The following is a 19,825-nucleotide window of genomic DNA, read 5'->3' as shown; positions in this document are numbered from 1 at the left end:
TTAGCATTAATATGTTGGCTAAGTGGAGGGCCAGGGGAGGGAGGCAGTAGTTGGGGGGATCGTTTTATGAACTATATAAATGTCCAACCAATGTACTGTATACTTGAAACTAATTAAAATAAATAAACAAATTTTTAAAAATGTAAAAAAAATCTCTTTCTTAGCTTGTTTGCCATTATTTGCAATTGAAACAATGACTAGAGCACTTTACGTGGCTTAGCTCATTTGATCCTCACCACTGCCCTGTGAGGCAGGACTATTAGTTTCAACTATTTTGATGGGAAGTGACATCAGAGAGATGTGACTTGATCAAGGTCTTGAGCTCATGAGAGAGGGGTGGCTGGAGGAGCCTGTGAGTGGGTGACGAGAACAGCAACCATCTACTTTTACATGGTTGACTGTCCATGTTGACATAATTTTACTATTCCAGGAGGCTCTTGTCAAGGAAGGGAAAAGTTATAATGCCTCATTGTTCTTTTAGGAACTTCCCAGATGCATCTAACCCATTTCCCATTAAAAAAAAAAAAGTGTAGCTCACTGCCAGCGTTCATTTAACACCACGTGTAGGAATGCTACCTTTTCTAGGATTTGAGAATTACTATATTTTGTAAATGGAAATACCATTACTAAAAACAGAATGCTATAAAAAGAATGACGTCATTTGTTTCTAAAGACTATCAATATACTAGAGCTATGCGAAAATAATAATGAAAGGGAGATATTTCATGGCGAACTCTGAGGGTAAGGTTAGGACTGTAATCCACGAGTTATCTTGGGGTAAATGCTGCAGCCGCAAGCGTCGCGGGAGAGTATTCTTGGGACAAATGGGAAATGGAGTAAATGAAAATCAAACTTCAAGTTTTCAATAGAAAGCATGTTTACTCCCCAGGACTCTTTGAACACTTTGCTTCAAAATCTTCACCTTTCTACGTTTTCTAATCAGGATCCTCTTTCAACCCCGATCCAGCCCTCCATGAAAAGAAAGGCCTGCTTGAAACCAAGCACGAAGACCTCCCGTGCCTGTGCCCTCACCTCTCTGAGCACTAGTGCTAACTAACCTTGCTGTGGTAATAATTTTTCAATATATACATATATCAAATCATGACGTTGCACGCTTTAAACTTACACAATGTTATATGTCAATTATATCTCAATAAAACAGTAAAATAAAAGTTACGGGAAAAGTTTCAGACCGGCTGGTAGGGGTGATTTCTTTGTTTTATTGTTGTGGCTGCTTTATTTGGTGGGGGGGGGGCATATATATATATATAGTTGGAGAACTAAAATACAGTTGGAGAACATATTCTTAAGTTGAAAAATAAATGGAAAGTCAAAGTAGAAAGAAAGAAGTTTCAGGTAGAGGGAATAGCACATGTAAAGTGCGGGGCCTGGGGTGCATTTGCTGTGTTGGAGGATGAGCGAGGAGGCCAGTGTGGCTGGAGTGGAGTGGCTGGTGAGGAAGAGATTGGAGATGAGCCAGAGAAGCAGCTAGGGCCATGTAAGGACTCTGAATTTTAAGACAATAGAAAGCTGCTGAGCAAGGGAGTGCCGTGTTCTGAATTATACTTTTAAGGAGCACTTGCCTGCTGTGTGGGACAAGGAAGGAAGCAAGATCAGTTAGGAGGATGTTGTGTAATCTGGGCAAGTGATGATAGTTTGGACAAGAAGTTTAGCAGTGGGAGTGGAGAGAAGTGTTCAGAATCAGGCTCTATTATAAAGGCAGAAAACCAGAATTTTCTGATGGAAAATGATGTGGAGTGTGAGAATAAGAGTGGAGTAAAAGAAGATACTAAGGGTTTTGACCTCAGCAGCTGGGTAGAAGTGGTTCCATGTACTGAGATGGGAAGTATTGGAGAGAAGCAGGATTGAAGGTGGCCATGGTACATTTGAGGCGGCTTTTAGACAGGTGATGAAGGCATGTGGAGGGAAAGCCTGGAGTGCTGAGATGAGGTCAGCTTGGACATATAAATCCCGAAGTCATTAATTTACAGGAATCTCCCCTTATCCGCAGTTTTTTCTGGTTTTCATTTTCCTGTGGTCAACCACGGTCTGAAAATATTAAATGGAAAATTCTAGAAATAAACAATTCATAAGTTTTAAATTTTCCATGGTTCTGAGTAGCATGAAGAAATCTCGTGCTATCCCACTGGGAGATGAATCAACCCTTTTTCCAGCGTATCCATGCTGTATACGCTATCTGCCTATTAGTCACTTGGTAGCCTTCTTGGTTGTCAGATCAACTGTCACAATATTACATTACTTGTGTTCAAGTAATCCTTATTTTACTTAATAATGGCCCCAAAGCCAGCCACAATTTTATTACAGTATATCGTCATAATTTTATTATTTTATTTTATTATTAGTTGTTGTTAATTCCCTCTTTGTACCTAATTTAGAAATTAAACATTATCATAGGCATGTATATAATTTCCTGACTGATAGGGGTGACAGAAGAATCTTTTGTTATATTTGGTCTTAGTCTCAGGTTCCTGACACAAGATCTTCTAAGACTCTTGGAATCTTCGAAGTGATAAGAGTGGGTTTTTTTTGTATGGTAATGAGATGACTGGTAGCTGGGGACCCCTAGATAGCTTCTGAATGGGGCTATTTCCAAGAAAGACCAAGGCATGATTAGAGGGTTGAAGCTTTCAACCCTACTCCCTGATGTAGGGGGGAGTGGAGAGGAGCTGGAGATTGAATGAATCACCAATGGACAATGATTTAATTAATTATGCCCTTTTAATGAAACCTTCATAACTCCTAAACTATAGTGCTGGGAGAGCTTCTGGGTCGAACACATCATTTTGCTGGGGAGGTGGTGTGCCTGGAGAGGGCATGGAAAGTTTATGTCCCTTCCCCTGTATCTTGCCTTATGTACCTCTTCATCTGGCTGTTCATCTGTATCCTATATAATCTCTTTTATAATAAACCAGTAAATGTAAATTACGTGCTTTTCTTAGTTCTGTGAGCGGTTCAAGCAAATTATTGAACCTGAAGAGGGTGTCGTGGGAACCCCTGACTCATAAACTAGTTAATCAGAAGTATGGGAGGCTCAGGACTTGTGACTGTCATCTGAAGTAGCGGACAGATTATAGGACTGAGCCCTTAACTTGTGGGATCTGATGCTAACTCCAGGTAGTTGGTGCCAGAATTAAGTTGTGGGTCATCCATCTGCTGTTTGGAGAGTTTGAGTATTGGTTGTTGGTGTGAGCAAAAACCAAATCACATTTGATGTCAGAAGTTTTCTGTGGGTAGAAACAGATCATAGTACCTTCTATTCCTAGTTTGTTGATTGTTTTTATTACGAAAGGATGTTTGGTTTTTGTCAAATGCTCTTTCTGCATCAATTGAGATGATCACTATGTTTTGTTTTGTTTTGTTTTTAGTTTTTTGATATGGTGAATTATATTGATTGCTTTTCAGATGTTAAACCACTTTTGCTTTCTTGGGATAAATCTCACTTGGTCATGATGTATTGTCCTTATTATGTAAAGATGCATTCAATTTGCTAAAATTTAAAAAAAATTTGCATCTATGTTCATGAGGTATATTGGCCTATAGTTTTTTTAAGTCTTTGCCTGATTTTGGTATTACCGTAAAATTGCCCCGTAGAAGAGTGAATTGGCAGGTACTCCCTATTCTTCAATTTTCTTGAAGTTTTTGCGAAGAATCAGTATTCTTTCTTTTTTAAATGTTTGGGCCTGGTGTTTTCTTTATAGGAAGGTTTTTAACTACATTTTTAATTTCTTTGATAGCTATAGAGCTATTCTGGTTATTTATTTTTTCTTTAGTAGGTGTTGGTAGTTTGCATCTTTCAAGGAATTTGTCCATTTTATCTATGTTGTGGTATTTCTATCTGGTGTAATTTAAATAGCAGATGAAAAAAGTTCAATTTCTTCCAGGTAACTCTCCTTTTGGTGCATTGAAGCAATATAGGGTTTTGACTGGTCCCGGTGGACCCCGGCTTTTCTTGTAGGATCAGCCCTTGGCAAATCTACTCCTCTCCTCTCCCCCTGCTACTTGTACCTCCCCAGAATTTCCTACCGTTAGTCTCTCTAGTTAGCAGGAATCTACTTAATAATAATAAAAAAAAATCCACTTCGAATTGCTTATTACTTATGGATTAACCAGTCCAGGAGTATCTGCATTTCAAAAGAAAATGTCTCAAGAGCAAAAATAAGTAAATCTTTAATAGTGTTATTTAAGGCTCTGTGACAAACAGGTGTGGGAAGTACTTTGGGAGATGGGCTTTCTTCTCTTTTTCTCAAATCTTATTCAAGTACAAGTTTGTTTTCACTATTCTGCTTAAGTCTGCATTCAGGGAGTCCCCTTCGTCTTTTGGTTAATATAAAACCTTTAACACAGCCCTGTAAGATGTTGCCACTTCTCGGGGTCATCAGAATCCACTCTTGATGCTGTCTTGTAGTTCTCTGTACTGGCTGTCAAACTGTTGGACTTCTCTGAGAAAACGGTATTTCTGCTCAAGAGTGGAGTCCAGAAAGGTACATTTAAAGCTAAGTACTACAGTAGACTAAAACATGAAAGTTTGAGAGCCATGGATACAAGGCATGTCATTCTGAAGATGCTAGTTTCCTGTTGCCCCCAGGCCAAACCCCAGCCTCTCTGCATTCTCTCCTTGGGCTGTCGAGTGAACTTTTCCGGCGGCGCGGGGTCTCCCTCCAGAGTGGCGACCCCACGCGGATACGGTGAGTCTCAAGGGTTGAGTGGCGGGCGCCGGTATCACCGCGCGATGAGGCAGAGGTCCTGGCGGCCGGGAGAAGCCGGAGGTTGCTCAGCGGGCGGGGAAAGCGTTGGCGGGGGTGGTGTGGGTGGGCAGGGACTGAGTAACAGTGAGAGGAACACAGCCCTGCCCCACGCGCGACCCGAGGACTTGGACGCGCAGGGACGCAGGAGGCCCGGGGCGCCCCCAGGGGGCGCGGCCGGCGGGGGCGGGGTGGCTCGGGGCCGTCTCCGCGCCCTCCGCGCTGCGTGGGGCGGGGCGGGGTGTCCGCAGCCCCTGGCACCCGGCGACCTTGGCGCGTCCCGCTTGGGAGCGCAGTGCACGGCCGCACCATGGGGTTGGACAGCCTGGAGGTGATCTTTGACCGCGTGGGGCACTTCGGCAGGTAGGGGAGTGGGGGAGCGAGGTGGGGAGGGAGGACGGCCTAAGGGGAGCGGGAGTCACGTGGGTGGACGCGCCGGTGGGGTCTGTTTCTTTCCGTTGCGCTCGCGCTCCGAAAATACCTCCACCCTAAGTGTCCCAGGGAAGTCCAGAGACCCGCGTCCAGACTCCTGGACCTGAGCTGGGCTTGTCCTCTGGGACCCTGGCGGCGGGACCTTCCCATAGCGAGCAGTGGAGTGCTAGGGGCTCGCTGCGGGAATGGTGGGTGCGGGGCCGGTTCGACCTGGGGCGCGCCTTCTGCGGGAGCGGGAGTTGGGAGGCCCCGCCGGAGAGGCTGGGTTGTACGAATAGAGGAGGGCTTGTCCCTGGCCACCCGTTTCTCTAATCTGTCAAACCATCTCCTTTTTCACGTCCCCAGACGACTGTCCCGCCGTCCCCTGGAGTCTCTCTCAGCGCCTGGCAGATATTGCCCCAGGAACAACCGTTAGTCGGAGTTTGTTCCATTTATAGATACGTAGGAAGTGCCAGCTGCACTGTGCCAAGTGGTACACAGTGCACACAGTGCTCCATTTGATGACCACTGGGATCTTGCAAAGGAGGTGTTCGAATCTTTAATGATTGGGAAACTGAAGTTGGTAGGGCCGAAGACCCACAGCTACCTCATGGTGGGACCTAGGCTTAACCTTTGTACACTTGGCACCCTCTTTTCATTTGTTAAATTAATAATAATAATAATAATAAAAAGGTATTCCTTCGTTCATGGAGAAACGCTTCTCCGATCCTGTTTTGGGAGGAGAGGAAGCTGGGTGAGGGGCCTACAGCATGTAGATCAGAGGTTTGTAGCTGAATCTGAATCCTGGCCTGCTCTGTACCTCTAACGCGATTCTGGGAATACTGTGCCTCAGTTTCCTATCCACGAAATGGGAGTCATCATAATACCTGCCTTACCACCCTCTCCCAGGTGTGTAGTGAAGAAATAGTGTGTTGCTGCTCTTCAAGATGGAACGTTGCACAGATTTTGGTTATAATTCCCAGCGTCTGCAAAAAGGAAGCTACTGAGCAGGTGGGATACCTGCATTATTGAATGTGGAGTTGTGCCCAGCTCTGTCATCAGCTCTTTGTACATCGTACCTTCTTTAACCTTTACTACAGCCCTATGAGATTGGTAGTATCATTCTCATTTGATCCATTGAGAAAACTGGGGCTTGTGCCTGAATCACAAATCTAGTCATAGAGCAGAATTGAATGTCATTGGATGGCCATCGGTTTTCACTGCTCTCCACCATGATGCTATCCTGAGCACAATTAGGTACCAATTCTGGGACTCGGCCAGGTCCTTTATATATTAGCTCATTTTAGCTTTCTAAGTTCCGGTCCTGGCTCTATCATGTATTAACTATATGGTCCTGAGCATTTTACTTACCACTTCCTCATCTGTACAATGGGGGTAAGAATAGTACCATAAATGTTTATTATAAGGATTCCCCATGCAGCCTCTCATTTCATCCTCACAGTAACCCTATGAGGTAGGAGGTACTAACACTATTCTTAACCCCATGTATTTTGGGATTAATTAAGGTAATTATATTGGTTGGTGTTTGGCTGAGATGCTATAAAGAGTTCCCTCAACTGGAAGTTTGTTCCTCTCCAGTCACTGTTGACGGCAGGTTCTATTCCATGGGGTTATCTGGGGACCCAAGTGGGTGAGGCAGCTCTGCCATCCACAGTATGGGGGTCCCTCATTGCCTGGGGCAGTTGCTCCCATTTTTCTCTCCCATATGATCAGTTTTAGCTCACCATGGTGGAAGAAAAAGAGAATGGATTTTGGGGGACAACTCTTGGCTGGCCACAATAATGTATGCAAAAGTCTTACTATTCAGTAAGTTCTCAAGAAATCATGGCTATTATTGTTAACCAAGTCCCCATCCTGGTGGGAAGGGTTGATTATGCAAGCAGCTTGTAGGAAAGAAAAGGGTAACAAGCCAAAGCTTACAGCAGAGGGTTTGAAAACAGTGACTGTAATATGGTACCCCATATTTTTCTCTAGTATTTGCTCTAATTGGTCTCCTTATTGTTTATAAATAGGGAGGTTATTTGTGTATTATTAGTCTTCTTTTAATGAGACCTACTGAAAGTGTTAATCCCTAATTATCTCTCAGTTCTCAGTCATTTCTAGGGTGAGAAAACACTATCCTTATCGCCTTTAAGAGTGGAAAGCAGGACACCTAAGAAGAATTAAAAAGCAGTTCCAAGACTTGTCTTGAAACCATATTGAAGTTTCATGTACTTCACAGCTTGAGCCCTGTGTGAGAGGGAATTGAGGAAATAGATTCAGGCATCTGTGTTAGGGGACCTAAGAACCTGGATCCCTGAGTTGTTCTGAGATAAGGGGAGAGAGGGTTTAAAATGTCAGACTTGGATTGTGGAGCCTCTAGCTAACGTATATCTGTGATATAGGTAGTGTTTTCTTTAACATATGAACCTTTTTTGGCTCTTCTTTTTTGATGTCACGTTATGAACATCACAATAGCTCACACTTATATGCACCTACAATGTGCCATAATGCTTTATATGTATTAAGTCCGTTCCCACAATCACCCATTTTTCAGATTAGGAAACGGAGGCATAGCAAAGTTAAGGACCTTGCCTAAGGCCCCAGATGGTAAGTAACAGAGTCAAGATTCCAATCTTGGCGATCTGGATCTGGAGTTCATGATCTTAAACCACAGTGGAGTACTATGCTTCTTTATACAGAATAATATAAATCAAGCACTAAAACCCATCACCTAGGTTGCGTGGGTCCATTTCCAGTGGGTTTTGGTCATCTTTGCTTTTCCTTGCATCTGGATTTTCTGCCTATTGTGTCTCTATGATTCTTTTTCCATTAATGTGTCTCTCCAGCTATAGGCACAGTGCTGTGTTGTATCTATAAGTCCATTGTCCTGGAAGGACCTTAGGTTGGGCACATGGATGGTACCTAATGGACAACAGTCTTTTTAAGGTAGAAAGTGATATGTTAGAATGCTAGACACCCAAGGACGATTTTGTTTTTCCAAAAAGTTATCCATGCAAAAAGGAAAAGAAAGTTTAAATTGAAAGTATGCTCAGGATCATTCCAGCACATAGAAAACATATTTCTGTGAACTAGCATGGCTTTTGGGGACTGCTAAGTGGCTTATTATTTGTGGAGTCCAAAGTGTGAGGGTGTGAGGTAAGCTTATAGTCATTCTCAGGAATATTTTCGTATGCCATGCTAAGGAGTTTGGGTGTTAGGAAGATCACTTTGCAGAATGGAAGGTGCATTGGAAGGGCAGGAGTTGGGGAAGGAGACCAGAGAAGACTCAGGTAAGAGCACAGGTGGAAGATAGTGAGGGTCTGGGCCAAGGCAAGGGGAGTGTGAGCACGGAGAACAGGACCGTTTTAACAGGTAGAATACACGGGACCTCCTGGCCCTAAGGCATGAAGGAGAAGTGGGAAGGACCATGTGGGCACTCCCACCTCATGCCCCGTGCCACATATTTCTGGTTTGTGTGGGTGATGGTGTCCTAAATCCAGAAACAGTTATATTCTAATGGTGGCAGGTTGGGGGCTTGAGATGGTTCGAGTCTCTAACTTGAGTTCCTGTGGGCATTCCAGGTCGAGACCTCCAGTAGCCATTTGGGTAAATAATGTATTGTTCAGGCAAGCCACCTCCTGTCAGTATAGAGTAGGTGGCCATTACAGGCTGAAAGCCAGCTGGTAGGCACCATGTGGACAGACTGGGTATGCCTTAGCACCCATTCTAATCATTCCTCTGCTGGGGCTTTGCAGAATACTTTGCCCTCTCCCTGAGTTTTACAGATATAAAACTTTTAAACTGATATATTACCTATGTACGGAAGAGTATGCACCATAATCTACAACCTGACGAATCATCATAAAGTGAGCATACCCGTGTTACCACCACCCATGTCACCCTTTCTCATGCCCTCTCCCAGGCACTCTCCCTCCCTCTTTCCCCCAATTCACTATTCTCACATCTGACACCATAGATTGTTTTGCCTGATTCTAAACTTTACATAAATGGAGTAAAAAAATCACATATTCTCTGTCTGGCTTCTTTTGTTCAACGTTGTGTTTGTAAGATTCACCCATATTGTATGTCATAGTAGTTGATTTTCATTGCTATATAGTATGTCATGACACGAATATTCCACAGTTTATTCATTTACTGTCAACAGACATTTAGGTTGTCTTCATATTGGGCTTATTATGATTAGGCTTTCTTGTATGTGTCTTTTGGGGTGCTTGTGTACACATTTTGTTGGGTATATACCTAGGAGAGGAATTTGTTGCCAAGTGTGCATGTGGTCGGCTGCCAGACAGTTTTGCTAAGTGGTTGTAACAAATTAAACCCTCACAAGCTGTTTATGAGAGTTCCAGTTGCCCCATAACAATTGTTAAATATTTTGAATGTCAAACTTTGTATAAGCATAGAGTTAAACCAGAGAATCTGATTTCCTGGAGCAGTTTCTTAACCATAGCAGAATCTCCTAGGAAGTTTTTTAAGCTTATATAGCGTTCTGGACCCTACCTCAGACCTGAACCACAATCACTAGTTGGGGGGTTGAGTGGGGCAGAGAAGACAAATCCTAGTTTCAGAGGCCTGCCAGGGTGGGTGCTCTGTTGAGAAGTGTGTGTGTGGTCAGAGAATGTGAATAGAGAACTGGAGAATAGTTCCAGTGATGACCGTGGGGTTCAGGCTGGCTGGGGAAGGAACTGAGGCCAGGAAGGTGGCGAGCAACTAGAGAAGCTGGTGGGATCCAAAGACTGGACACCTGGATGGTTCTGGAAATGGGGGCGGTGGGGTGGATGGTAGCGGGGGAGCTGGTAGGGTGGGAGGTCATGGTCAGAGAGCAGAATGTGAGCCTTTCAGTGGTGAGGCTGCTCCAGGTGGTGAGACCACTGAGGTACCAAACCCAAGCCCCTTCAGGGGCAGGTAGGTAAACTTGAGAGAGACAAAACCTGTCTGCTGTTTGCAGGGCCTGTGTCATAGTTCTTTGAGCTGAAACTTGTAGGGATGGGGAGAATCAAATAATTCTAAATGTGTACATTATTTATTTATGATTTATGTTACATTCTCAGTCATGTTCATATAGTAGTGGTGCTATTACAGGATGCTTCTTGGGCCCTGAACAGGATTTGATTTCAAGAGGACCTGACCCTGGGAGTTAGAGGCTGACCTGTCACAAAGTCCACGCTGTAATGACCTGGAGAGAGTGATGCTCGATCTGTATTAGACCCTAGGAGCTTGCCTTTAGTGGAGAAGTTCACATCGCCTTTTTTCTCCGGCATTTCTTAGGCATTTATACTTTTACCATAATTTGTGTGACCAGTTTCCTGCTGAAGGACATTTAAGTTTCCAATATTTTGCAGTGTATACAGCACTGAAAACTAAATTTATAAATTAACTTTAGGAGAATTGCTATTCTTATGTCTAATACTCGTTACTTTTAGGGAAGTAAAGTTTTTTTTAATTTCAAGAGCAGATGATAATACCCATTAGTCTAATATAGCAAAGTAGAGACACTTAGGTGCTTGATTAAAAAAAAAAAGGATTAGCGAACATGAACTATTTTCTTTAGTAAGGTTAGCTTTCCATTTTATTTACACGAGAAATTTGCTATGCAAAGATGTTTTGATCAGTAAATTTCAGGTAGCCCACAAACTCTGAAGTGTGTTGAAATGATTAAATGAGATAATGAATGTGAAAGTGCTTAAACTTTAGGTGTTAGTGGAATATGCACAGTGACCAAGACAATGCCTAATAAGGTGTTATGTACAGCACAGCAACAGGTATAACCTGGGTGGGAATAGGGCCTCTGCTGTGTTAAGAACAGTGCCCATCTAGAATCTGCCTGATAGGGCTGAACCACTTGGATAGAATTCTCTAACAGAGCCCTTCCAGCTAGTGATTATTCTTGAAGGCTGGGAAATGCTTCCTGAAAAAAATGCTAGGGAAGGAAAAAATACCTCCTGAATGCAGGAGGCTGTTACCTGGGGGCAAGTGATCCAATGTCCATGCCAAGTGCTCACAGGTAGCATAGCCTATGTAGGCCAAGGGCAGAGCCTGACCCTGAGGCTCTACAGTGACATCCAGCAGCCAGCATGTGGGGGCTTGTGACCTGCAGGGGTGAGGGTTCGAGCACCACTCAATCTTAGCCTTTTGGAGTGGGTCAAGCCACAGGAACTCAGGGTTGTCTTCTCACACCACCGTTCCTGCCCAGCCTCTCTCATGGAATAGACTGAGGCTGATTTCTAATCATTTTTCTTCTGATAAGGGCACCTTTTCTGAAAAAACAGAGCTGGCTCCCATTAGCCCCAAGGATGTAAGCTTTGGGGCTCCACACTCTTCTCTTGGCTGCTCATCGCCAAGAGACCATGAGAACAGAAATTTGTGTGTTTGTTCTCCCTCCCCTTCACTGCTAGAAAAAAGAAACTTAATTCCTGCTTGTCTTTTGCTTTGTGTGTGTGAGTGTTTTTTTTCTCCGAACTGCCCAATGGGGCCAGTGCCAGATACAGAGTTCAACTTTGAAATTGTGGCTGGCATCACCAGCCTGTTGTGTTCTGATAGCCACAACACTTTAAATTGATCCATTTTACTTTTTATCTACATGAGGTCCTATGAGACGTGAGGAATGGTGGCCATGTACCAGCTTGGCAGTCATCCCTGAGGACTTGGAGAGATTGCCAACTTGATATTTCACAGCTTTGCTTCTGTGACTTTGCCTAGCATTGTCACTTGTGATAGTCGTCAAAATGGAGTGTGTTCACCTTATGGTGGGCAAAGACGATCCTTTGGAGTGCCATAAAAAATCCATTTTACATATGAAAGTATGTCTATGCGTAAATATATATGTGAATTTATATTTCAACCTATAAATTCAGTTTTATATGAATATGTCTATGTATATGTGCTCCTTTTATATGTTTGTGTGCACGCGTGCATGCACACACACACACACACACACACATTCATTTTACCAATGGGGAACCCAGTCAAAATGTTTTTGGATACACTAGCCTCTTGAACACCTCTCCTTACCAGAGGTAGTGGGTGAGTATGCGTTAACTTCAGAACTGTTCATTTGCAGCCCAAGGTATAGTTTTCCATGACATTCTTTACACATTGTACTACACACCATGCTGGGTGCTATAGGAGACACTAAAGTGACTGAACTACAGTTGCTACCCTTATGGGAGTTCATTCAACCTTTTATGGGACTTTTTTGTCTGTTGGATAGAGAAATAGAAAACATTCACCCAGTGTCCTTTAAAAAATCAACATAAATAACAAGATGGTAGTTCAGTTGCATATTGTGGTCAGAGAAGAGAGAAAATGAATGAAAGTGAAGAAGGGGGAAGCATATAGCAAAGGTGGACCTGAGAGAGCAGGCGGTGAAGTGTAAAGTAGGCATTTAGAGTAGAGGGAGAAAGGGAGGAGTGCAGAGAAGAGAAGGAACAGACTAGACCAGCTGTTCTCAGAATGGGATCCACAGATCTCTGGGGTCTACGAGGCCAAAACTATTTTCATAGTAAGACTAACACGTTAGTTGCCTTCTTTACTCTCATTCTCTCATGGATGTACAATAAAGTTTTCCAGAGACTGTATGACGTGTAGTGACAGTCATCAGATTGAAGGCAGATGCAAATATAAGAAACTAGCTGTCTTCTATTCATCCAAGTTTTTTTTTCTCATTCACAGGTTTATTAAGAAAGATTTGTCTGAAGATCAACAGCATACTCATGAACTTCTAGCTTAGTACATTTATTTATTTTAAAAGGGAGATTAGTTTATTTGGCATGATATGTTTATCAAACACAAGAAATCTATTAGTGTTTATAATTTCTAAGATGTTAAAACAACATTCATCTATCTTAAATTTTTGCTATGAATAAATCATATGCTTATTCAACTGTAGTTATTATCTGTTTGAAAAATGAGCCAGCATTTGTCTATTGAACATCTTATGGAACCAATCCATATAAATTCCTGAAATATTAGTGACGATGTATTAATCCAAGTTTTAAATGTAAAACTGCGCCACTCTTCTCACTAATTTTGTTTTATTTTGTTTTGAAAACTATAGCTGTATGTTGTTATGTTTAAATGGATTAATAAATATTTTTAATTTTCTCCATTTTAATTTCTAACTTAAATAACTCTCATAAAGAAAAGCCCCTTGAGATCCTCAAAATATTTAAGAATGTAAAGCTCCCGAGACCAAAAAGTTTGAGAACTGCTATGCTCAGGGATGGTCAGAAGCACCCTCCAGTGAGAGGGAGCATCAGGACCATGTGCGGGGGGCAGGCCTGGAAATAGGAAGAGAGATGAAGATCACATGTGTCGATGTGATTTTACTTCAGCGTGATCTGACGGGACCTGTTTTCTACTCCTGTGATAATGGTTTTATAGTTGATGTTCACGGTCTGAACCGATTCTGTTTTAAATCTAAATCATGAAATCACCTGCCCACAGGGTCTGTTCTTTCAATCTCAGAGGTGTGAAATTTGTGGGGGCAGTCCAGATTTTATACATTCTACCCTGTGGTCCTGTTAGCACAGTCGTCCTTGTGAGACAATTTTTATTTTAGAAACTACGTCACTGTTGGTCTGAGTCTGTAAATTTGGAGACCTTTAATTGATCATTAAAATTTTGAATACACTTTTAAGTTTTGAAAAATTTTGGATTTACAGAAAAGCTGCAAAGATAGTATAGTGTCCCTGTATACCTCTCACCCAGTTTCCCTTGTTAACGTCTTACGTTGCCGTGGCGTACTTGTCAAAACCAAGAAACTGACATTAGTACAATACCATTAACCAAACTCTAGTTTTTATATAGATTTCACTAGTTTTTCCATGAATGTTCTTTTCTTGTTCTAGGATCCAGTCCAGGGTACACACTACATTTAGTTGTCATGTTACCCCAGTCTCCTGATCTGTGGCTGTTTCTCAGTCTTTCCTTGTTTGTTTTTTTTAATGACCTTGACAGCCTTAGGCATACTGGTCAGGCAATCTGTGGGATGCCCCTCAATCTAGGATTATCTGTTGTTTTTCTCATGATTAGACTGGGGTTACGGTGTTTGGAACGAAGGCCACAGAGATGAAGTGCCTGTTCATCCATCACTTCATATGAGGGGTACACGATATCTGAACATAGTGGGCATGTTAACCTTCAACATTTAGTTAAGATAGTGTTTGCCAGTTAACTACTTTTTCCCCTTTTCCTACTGTATTCTTGGAAAATGAGTCACTAAGTCTAACATGGCCTTGAGGAGTAAAGAGTGGGACTTAAGCTCCATCTCCTATAGAGTGGGAATATCTATATATGTTAGTTGGAATTCTACTGTAAGAAAGATTTGTCTTTTTTCTCCTTTATATTTATTTGTTCAATCATTTATATCAGTATAGATTGTCAGGATTCTCAAGAGAAACAGAAGCAATAGGATACATGAACATATACGTATATATTTTTATAGATATAAGTGTATATATTGTACACAGCTATAGATAAGAGGAGATTTATTATAGGAATTGGTTCATATGATTATGTAGGTGAATTTATATCTGCAGGCTGGGGACACAGAAAAGCCAGAGGTGTAATTTGGTCTGAGTCCAAAAACATGAGAATCAAAGGGCTGGTGGTGTAAGTCCCAGTCTGAGTCTGAAAATCCAAGAACCTGGGACACCAATGTCCGAGGGCAGGAAAAGATGATGTCACAGACCAAGCAGAGAGAGTGAATTTATCCTTTCTTGGCCTTTTTATTCTATTTAGGTCTGCAACAGATTGGATGATGCCCACCCCTATTGATGAGGGCCATTTTCTTTACTCAGTCTACTGGTTCAAATGCTAATCTCCTCCAGAGACACCCTCACAGACATACCCAGAAATAATGTTTTACCACTTATATGGGCATCCTTGGCCCAGTCAAGCTGACACATAAATTAACCATCACAGTATGGATTCACGTATTTATTTTATACTTTGGGGCATACTAGGTTTTTTATTTTGTTGTTCAAATTGTTTTAATTTTGGTCACCTGGAGCTCTTTCTGTGTTCCCTTGACCTGCCCCCATCTTTTTGTATTTCGAGCACTTCCTTTCTGATATTACAAGATGCTCTAGGCTTATTTTGTATTCTCCCTCTCCTGTTCTTAGAATCAACCATTTTTTCCTGGCTCCTTTTAATGGAGAACAGTATTTAGAAATCAAGCTCTGGGCAGTGGGTGTGCTTGTTACTCTTGAGTCATTGCTTCTAGGCCATCTCAACAGATAGAGCCATGTTTTATAAGTATATAAAACATATATGTATATATTAACCTGTGTATACAAACATATCTGTAATTGTTTCTGTGTTGTCTATCCATATATATATTAAGCTAAACACAATAGAGACCCTTCATATTTGCTTAGATTCTTTTTTAGCATGGAGGCCAGATATAATGACTTGCTTTTCTTCTCTTTTCAGATTCCAGGTGTTTCTCTATTTTACGTGTGCCATCCAGAACACTGCTTGTGGTATCCACTACTTGGCTTCTGTGTTTATGACAGTGCACCCTAAGCATACCTGCAGGCCCCCAGGCAACGTGAGTCAGATTATTTTCCACAATACCTCAGTTTGGAGGTTGGACGACATCTGGACTCAGTTTTCCACAAGCCATGGAGATTACGTTGTAGTGAAGCTCCACGATGGGGACGTTTGGGAGCTCACAGGGTGTTACAGGTACCGGAGGGAAAACAACTCCAATTGGAACTATGATTATGATGGCCTTAAGAGTTCCTATCCTTGCTTGGATGGCTTCATCTATGACAGGAGCAAATGGGACAACACCGTGGTGACTCAGTGGGATCTAGTCTGTAATCGAGAATGGTATGGATCGCTGGTCCAGCCCACATTTATGTTTGGAGTTCTGCTGGGAGCGCTGGTTTTTGGCTATCTTTCTGACAGGTAAAATGAAATACTTTGAATTGTTTCTGTGCATGGTTCATTTTCCTATCTGGTTTTCTTAAGGGATAGGGAATTATGCTCAAACTTTAGTCATTTTCATGCCTCCTTCCTAAATACCCACCTCTTTGTTGCTCTGTTAAAGTACAGACACAAAATAACAGAGTGATAAGAGGGTGGCTTCTGAATAGAGTCTGCCTGTGTTCAAATCCTAGTTCTACTAATTCGCTGTGGACCCTGGGCAAATTGTCTAACCTGTGTTTTGGAGTCTTGTTTATAACCTAGAGGTGAAAATAGTAGCACCCACCTCTAAGGTTTAGTGGAAAAATTAATACAAAAAAATTACCTTAGACATATAACCAGTCAACAGATACTAGTTATTACTTTGAATGTTTTTTATTCGTTAAATAGACTCGCTTTTTAAGAGGTGTAGCCTGGCGGTAGTAGGTCACAGAGGCAAATTTCTGCACAAAGGCTTAAATGCTGGTATTCTCGGGCATAAATAATGAAGTAACTATGTTTCCCATTCTTAAAGAAATAGAAGACACGTTTTAAAACATTGACAAAAGTCTGGAAATTGTATTTTAAAATGACATAAAATCGAAGAATAACTACCTGGAACATCTAGAAATAAAAAATGACTAACTTCTGGGTACTTTTAACCTATTATACACAGCTAAAGAAAGAATTAGTAAAATGGATGATAGCTCAGAAAAATCATCATTATTAAAACTGAGAGAGACAAAGAGTTGGAAAATATGAGATTAAAATTCATGGAGGCAGAGGGATAAGGTCTGGAACATATTCGATATTAGAAACTATTCAGTGGAAGTTATCACATTAACAGATTAGAGGACAAAATTCATGTTACCAACTCAATAAATACAGGAAAAGCATTTGATAAATGTCAAAACCCATTAATGATAAAACTAAAAATAGAAGAATGTCCTTAACCTGATAATGGGTATCTACTAAAAGATCTACCATGAAATTCTTAACTGTGAAAGGTAAAAACTTTTCCTTTGAGGTCAGGAGCAGACAAGGATGTGTGAAATCGCACTTCCACTTAGTATTGTAATGGAGATTCTGGCCAGTACTGTAAAGCAGAAGAGAGACAGAAAAAGAGATGAGAGAGGAGAGGGAGGGAGAAAGACATCAGGGGAAAAGAAGGAAAAAACAGTCATTGTCTGTAGCCATTACAATTCTTTATAAAGCCATCTCAGAAAGAGCAGTTGCAACCTGGTGGTCATTGACAGAACTGTAGGAGTTAAGTGGAGATTCCCTTCTGATAAGCCTGTCAGTGGAGGAAATGCAAGATGCAAGGTGGCTGTAGGAGTGATGGGGCCCAGGGAAGATTCTTGTCTTTGGCTGGAAGAGACTTAAAGTGAAAAGAAGGAGTCAGAAGAGAGGGGAAGGTAGAAGAGAAAGAAATAATTGGTAGAATAAGGTCTCAGAGGAGGTGGGAAGAGGCATGATCCAATACAAAGTTGCAAAATGGAATTTGGAGAGAAAAGGGTAAGTGTCTTTAGCAAGGTGGTGGGGGGAAAAGTAGGTCGAATGCAGATGCAGGTTGTGTTGCCAATTTGGCAGAGCAGGAATTTGCGGGGTTCTCTCTTTGATGGTCTCTGTTCCCTGCAGGAGATGGCCGCTCATCTGCTGAGAGTGAAGACGTTGAGGGTGATAGAGGGAGTTGATAAGGGATGAGTAAAAAAAATAGTTTTAAATGGCATTTGAGGCTTTAAAGACATTAGGGAACATTCATGTGGAGGGCCAACAATCCTACTAGTGTGTGTGGGAGCAGAGAAGGCTGAGGACATGAAGATGACGGTTTCCTAATTGCTCGTATATCCTCTGCTATACTGGGCAAACCTGTTGGTTGGAATCTCAGGACTATATTCTTTTGCCTTATAACTATCTCCTGGAGACAACTCACAGGGAGAAAATATTTGCAAGTCATATATCTAATACGGGTCTAGTATCCAGGAGACAAGCCAATTTAAAAATGGGCAAAAGGATTTGGATAGATATTTTTCTAAAGAATATATACAAATGTCCAATAAGCACATATAAACATGCTCCACATCCTTATTCCTTAGGGAAATACAAATCATAACCACAATGAGATACCCGTGCATATGCACTGGGATGGCGATAACAAAAAAAGACAGACAATAATGAGTGCTGTGGAGGATGTGGAGAAATTGAGACCCTCATACATTGCCGGTGGGATTGTGTGGTTTTTTTTCCCAAGGGGCAGCTGCCTTGAAAAACTGTCAGTTCCTCTAAAAGTTCAAACATAGAATTATCATACGACCCAGCAATTCTATTCTTTGGTGTATACCCAAGAGATCTGAAAACATAAGTTCACACAAATCTTGCTTAGGAATGTTTATGGCAGCAGTATTCATAATAATCAAAAAGTGAAAACAATCCAAATGTCCATTAACTGATAAATCAATGAAATGTGGTATATCCATACAACGAAATGCTAGTCAGTCATAAAAAGGAAGTGCCGATACATGTTATACAGCACAGATGAACCTCGAAAACATAATGTTAAGTAGAAGAAGCCAGACACAAAAGGTCGTATTTTGTGTGACTTCATTTATATAAAATGTCCAGAATAGACTATAGATATGGAAAGTAGATAAGTGTTTGTCAAGGGCTGGAGGGAGCTCCGAGTGGGGAATGATAGCTCCTGGGTGCAGTTTCTTTTTGGAGTGATGAAAATGTCCTGGAATTAAATAGTAAGGAAAGTTTCACAACTCTGTGAATACACCAAAAGCCACTGAATTGTATACTTTAAAAAGTTGAATTTTATGGCATTTGAATTACGTATCAATTTTTAAAAACCTGTTAGGAGTATAATGTTTGTTACTTGTTTGTTTTTCAGACAAAGAAATACCCCTCTCAGTTATAAAAATATAAGGCAAGTAAGCACCTTATTCTAGAAACAGAATGTAGCAAGACCTCTATCTTTAGAGGGACTTAGCAAAAGCTGCGTCACCGTTGCTGGGCAGGGCCAGCCTTGCAGAGAAGATGATCCAACAGGTCAGAGAGTAGAAGTCCTGGGAGAGAAAGGACAAATTATCCCTCCTCTTACCAGAAATCTTAGGTTAGGAGGTCTTCTGGGGATCCCCCCTGAGTGATCATATGTGTATGTTAGCAGCTTAGATAGAGGCCTCTCCACTGAAAGAACGGCCTCTTGAAGAAATCCCGTGTTTACTCATGAATCACCCAAAATAAATGAATGAATCGTAACAACCAAATACATAAGCTATTAAAAATATTGGTAACACTAATCTTTTATGAACTGGATGGATGCTTAAACTGTTACAACTATACCTTGCTTCTTCCGCTGTTGATTCTTCTTTTTCAGGGTCGGGAGACGACTGGTCATGTGGTCCACAAGCATCGGCATGTATTTCTTTGGCATAGCAGTGGCGTTCACATTTGATTATTACAGCTTCATAGTCACACGCTTTCTTCTTGCTGTTGTGAGTTGTGTGGTTTTTTTTTTTTAAACCTTTTTAATTCTACTGCAGTATTTTCATGTTAAACCTTAACTCTCTTAGATTTGCTCATTTAGAATCTAGGGAGAGAGAGAAAGGATTAACCTTTGTCTGCTCCCCTGCAGAAGTTTTTCTGTGGAATACTAATGCCCTCTGTTTAGAACGGAACTCATTAAAATGAAAAATTGTTGCTAACTAGGCAGAAAC

General features: G+C 41.6%; 1 protein-coding gene across 1 annotated transcript in view; it reads left to right on the top strand.

Moving 5' to 3' along the window:
- The first annotated feature begins 4,972 nt into the window (after window positions 1-4,972).
- Window positions 4,973-19,825, top strand: part of SLC22A16 (solute carrier family 22 member 16) — a 32,869-nt gene continuing 18,016 nt past the window's right edge. Inside the window, 3 exon segments of the mRNA XM_039870370.1 lie at window positions 4,973-5,126; window positions 15,630-16,109; window positions 19,486-19,603. Of these exon segments, the coding sequence (XP_039726304.1) occupies window positions 5,074-5,126; window positions 15,630-16,109; window positions 19,486-19,603 (651 nt within the window). The 5' untranslated portion in view covers window positions 4,973-5,073.

The sequence above is a fragment of the Pteropus medius genome, unplaced genomic scaffold (assembly GCF_902729225.1).
Source record: "Pteropus medius unplaced genomic scaffold, Ma_sr-lr_union100, whole genome shotgun sequence".
NCBI lineage: Eukaryota > Metazoa > Chordata > Mammalia > Chiroptera > Pteropodidae > Pteropus > Pteropus medius.
The sequence above is the reverse complement of the archived record's forward strand: the minus strand, read 5'-3'. Positions and strand labels throughout refer to the sequence as shown.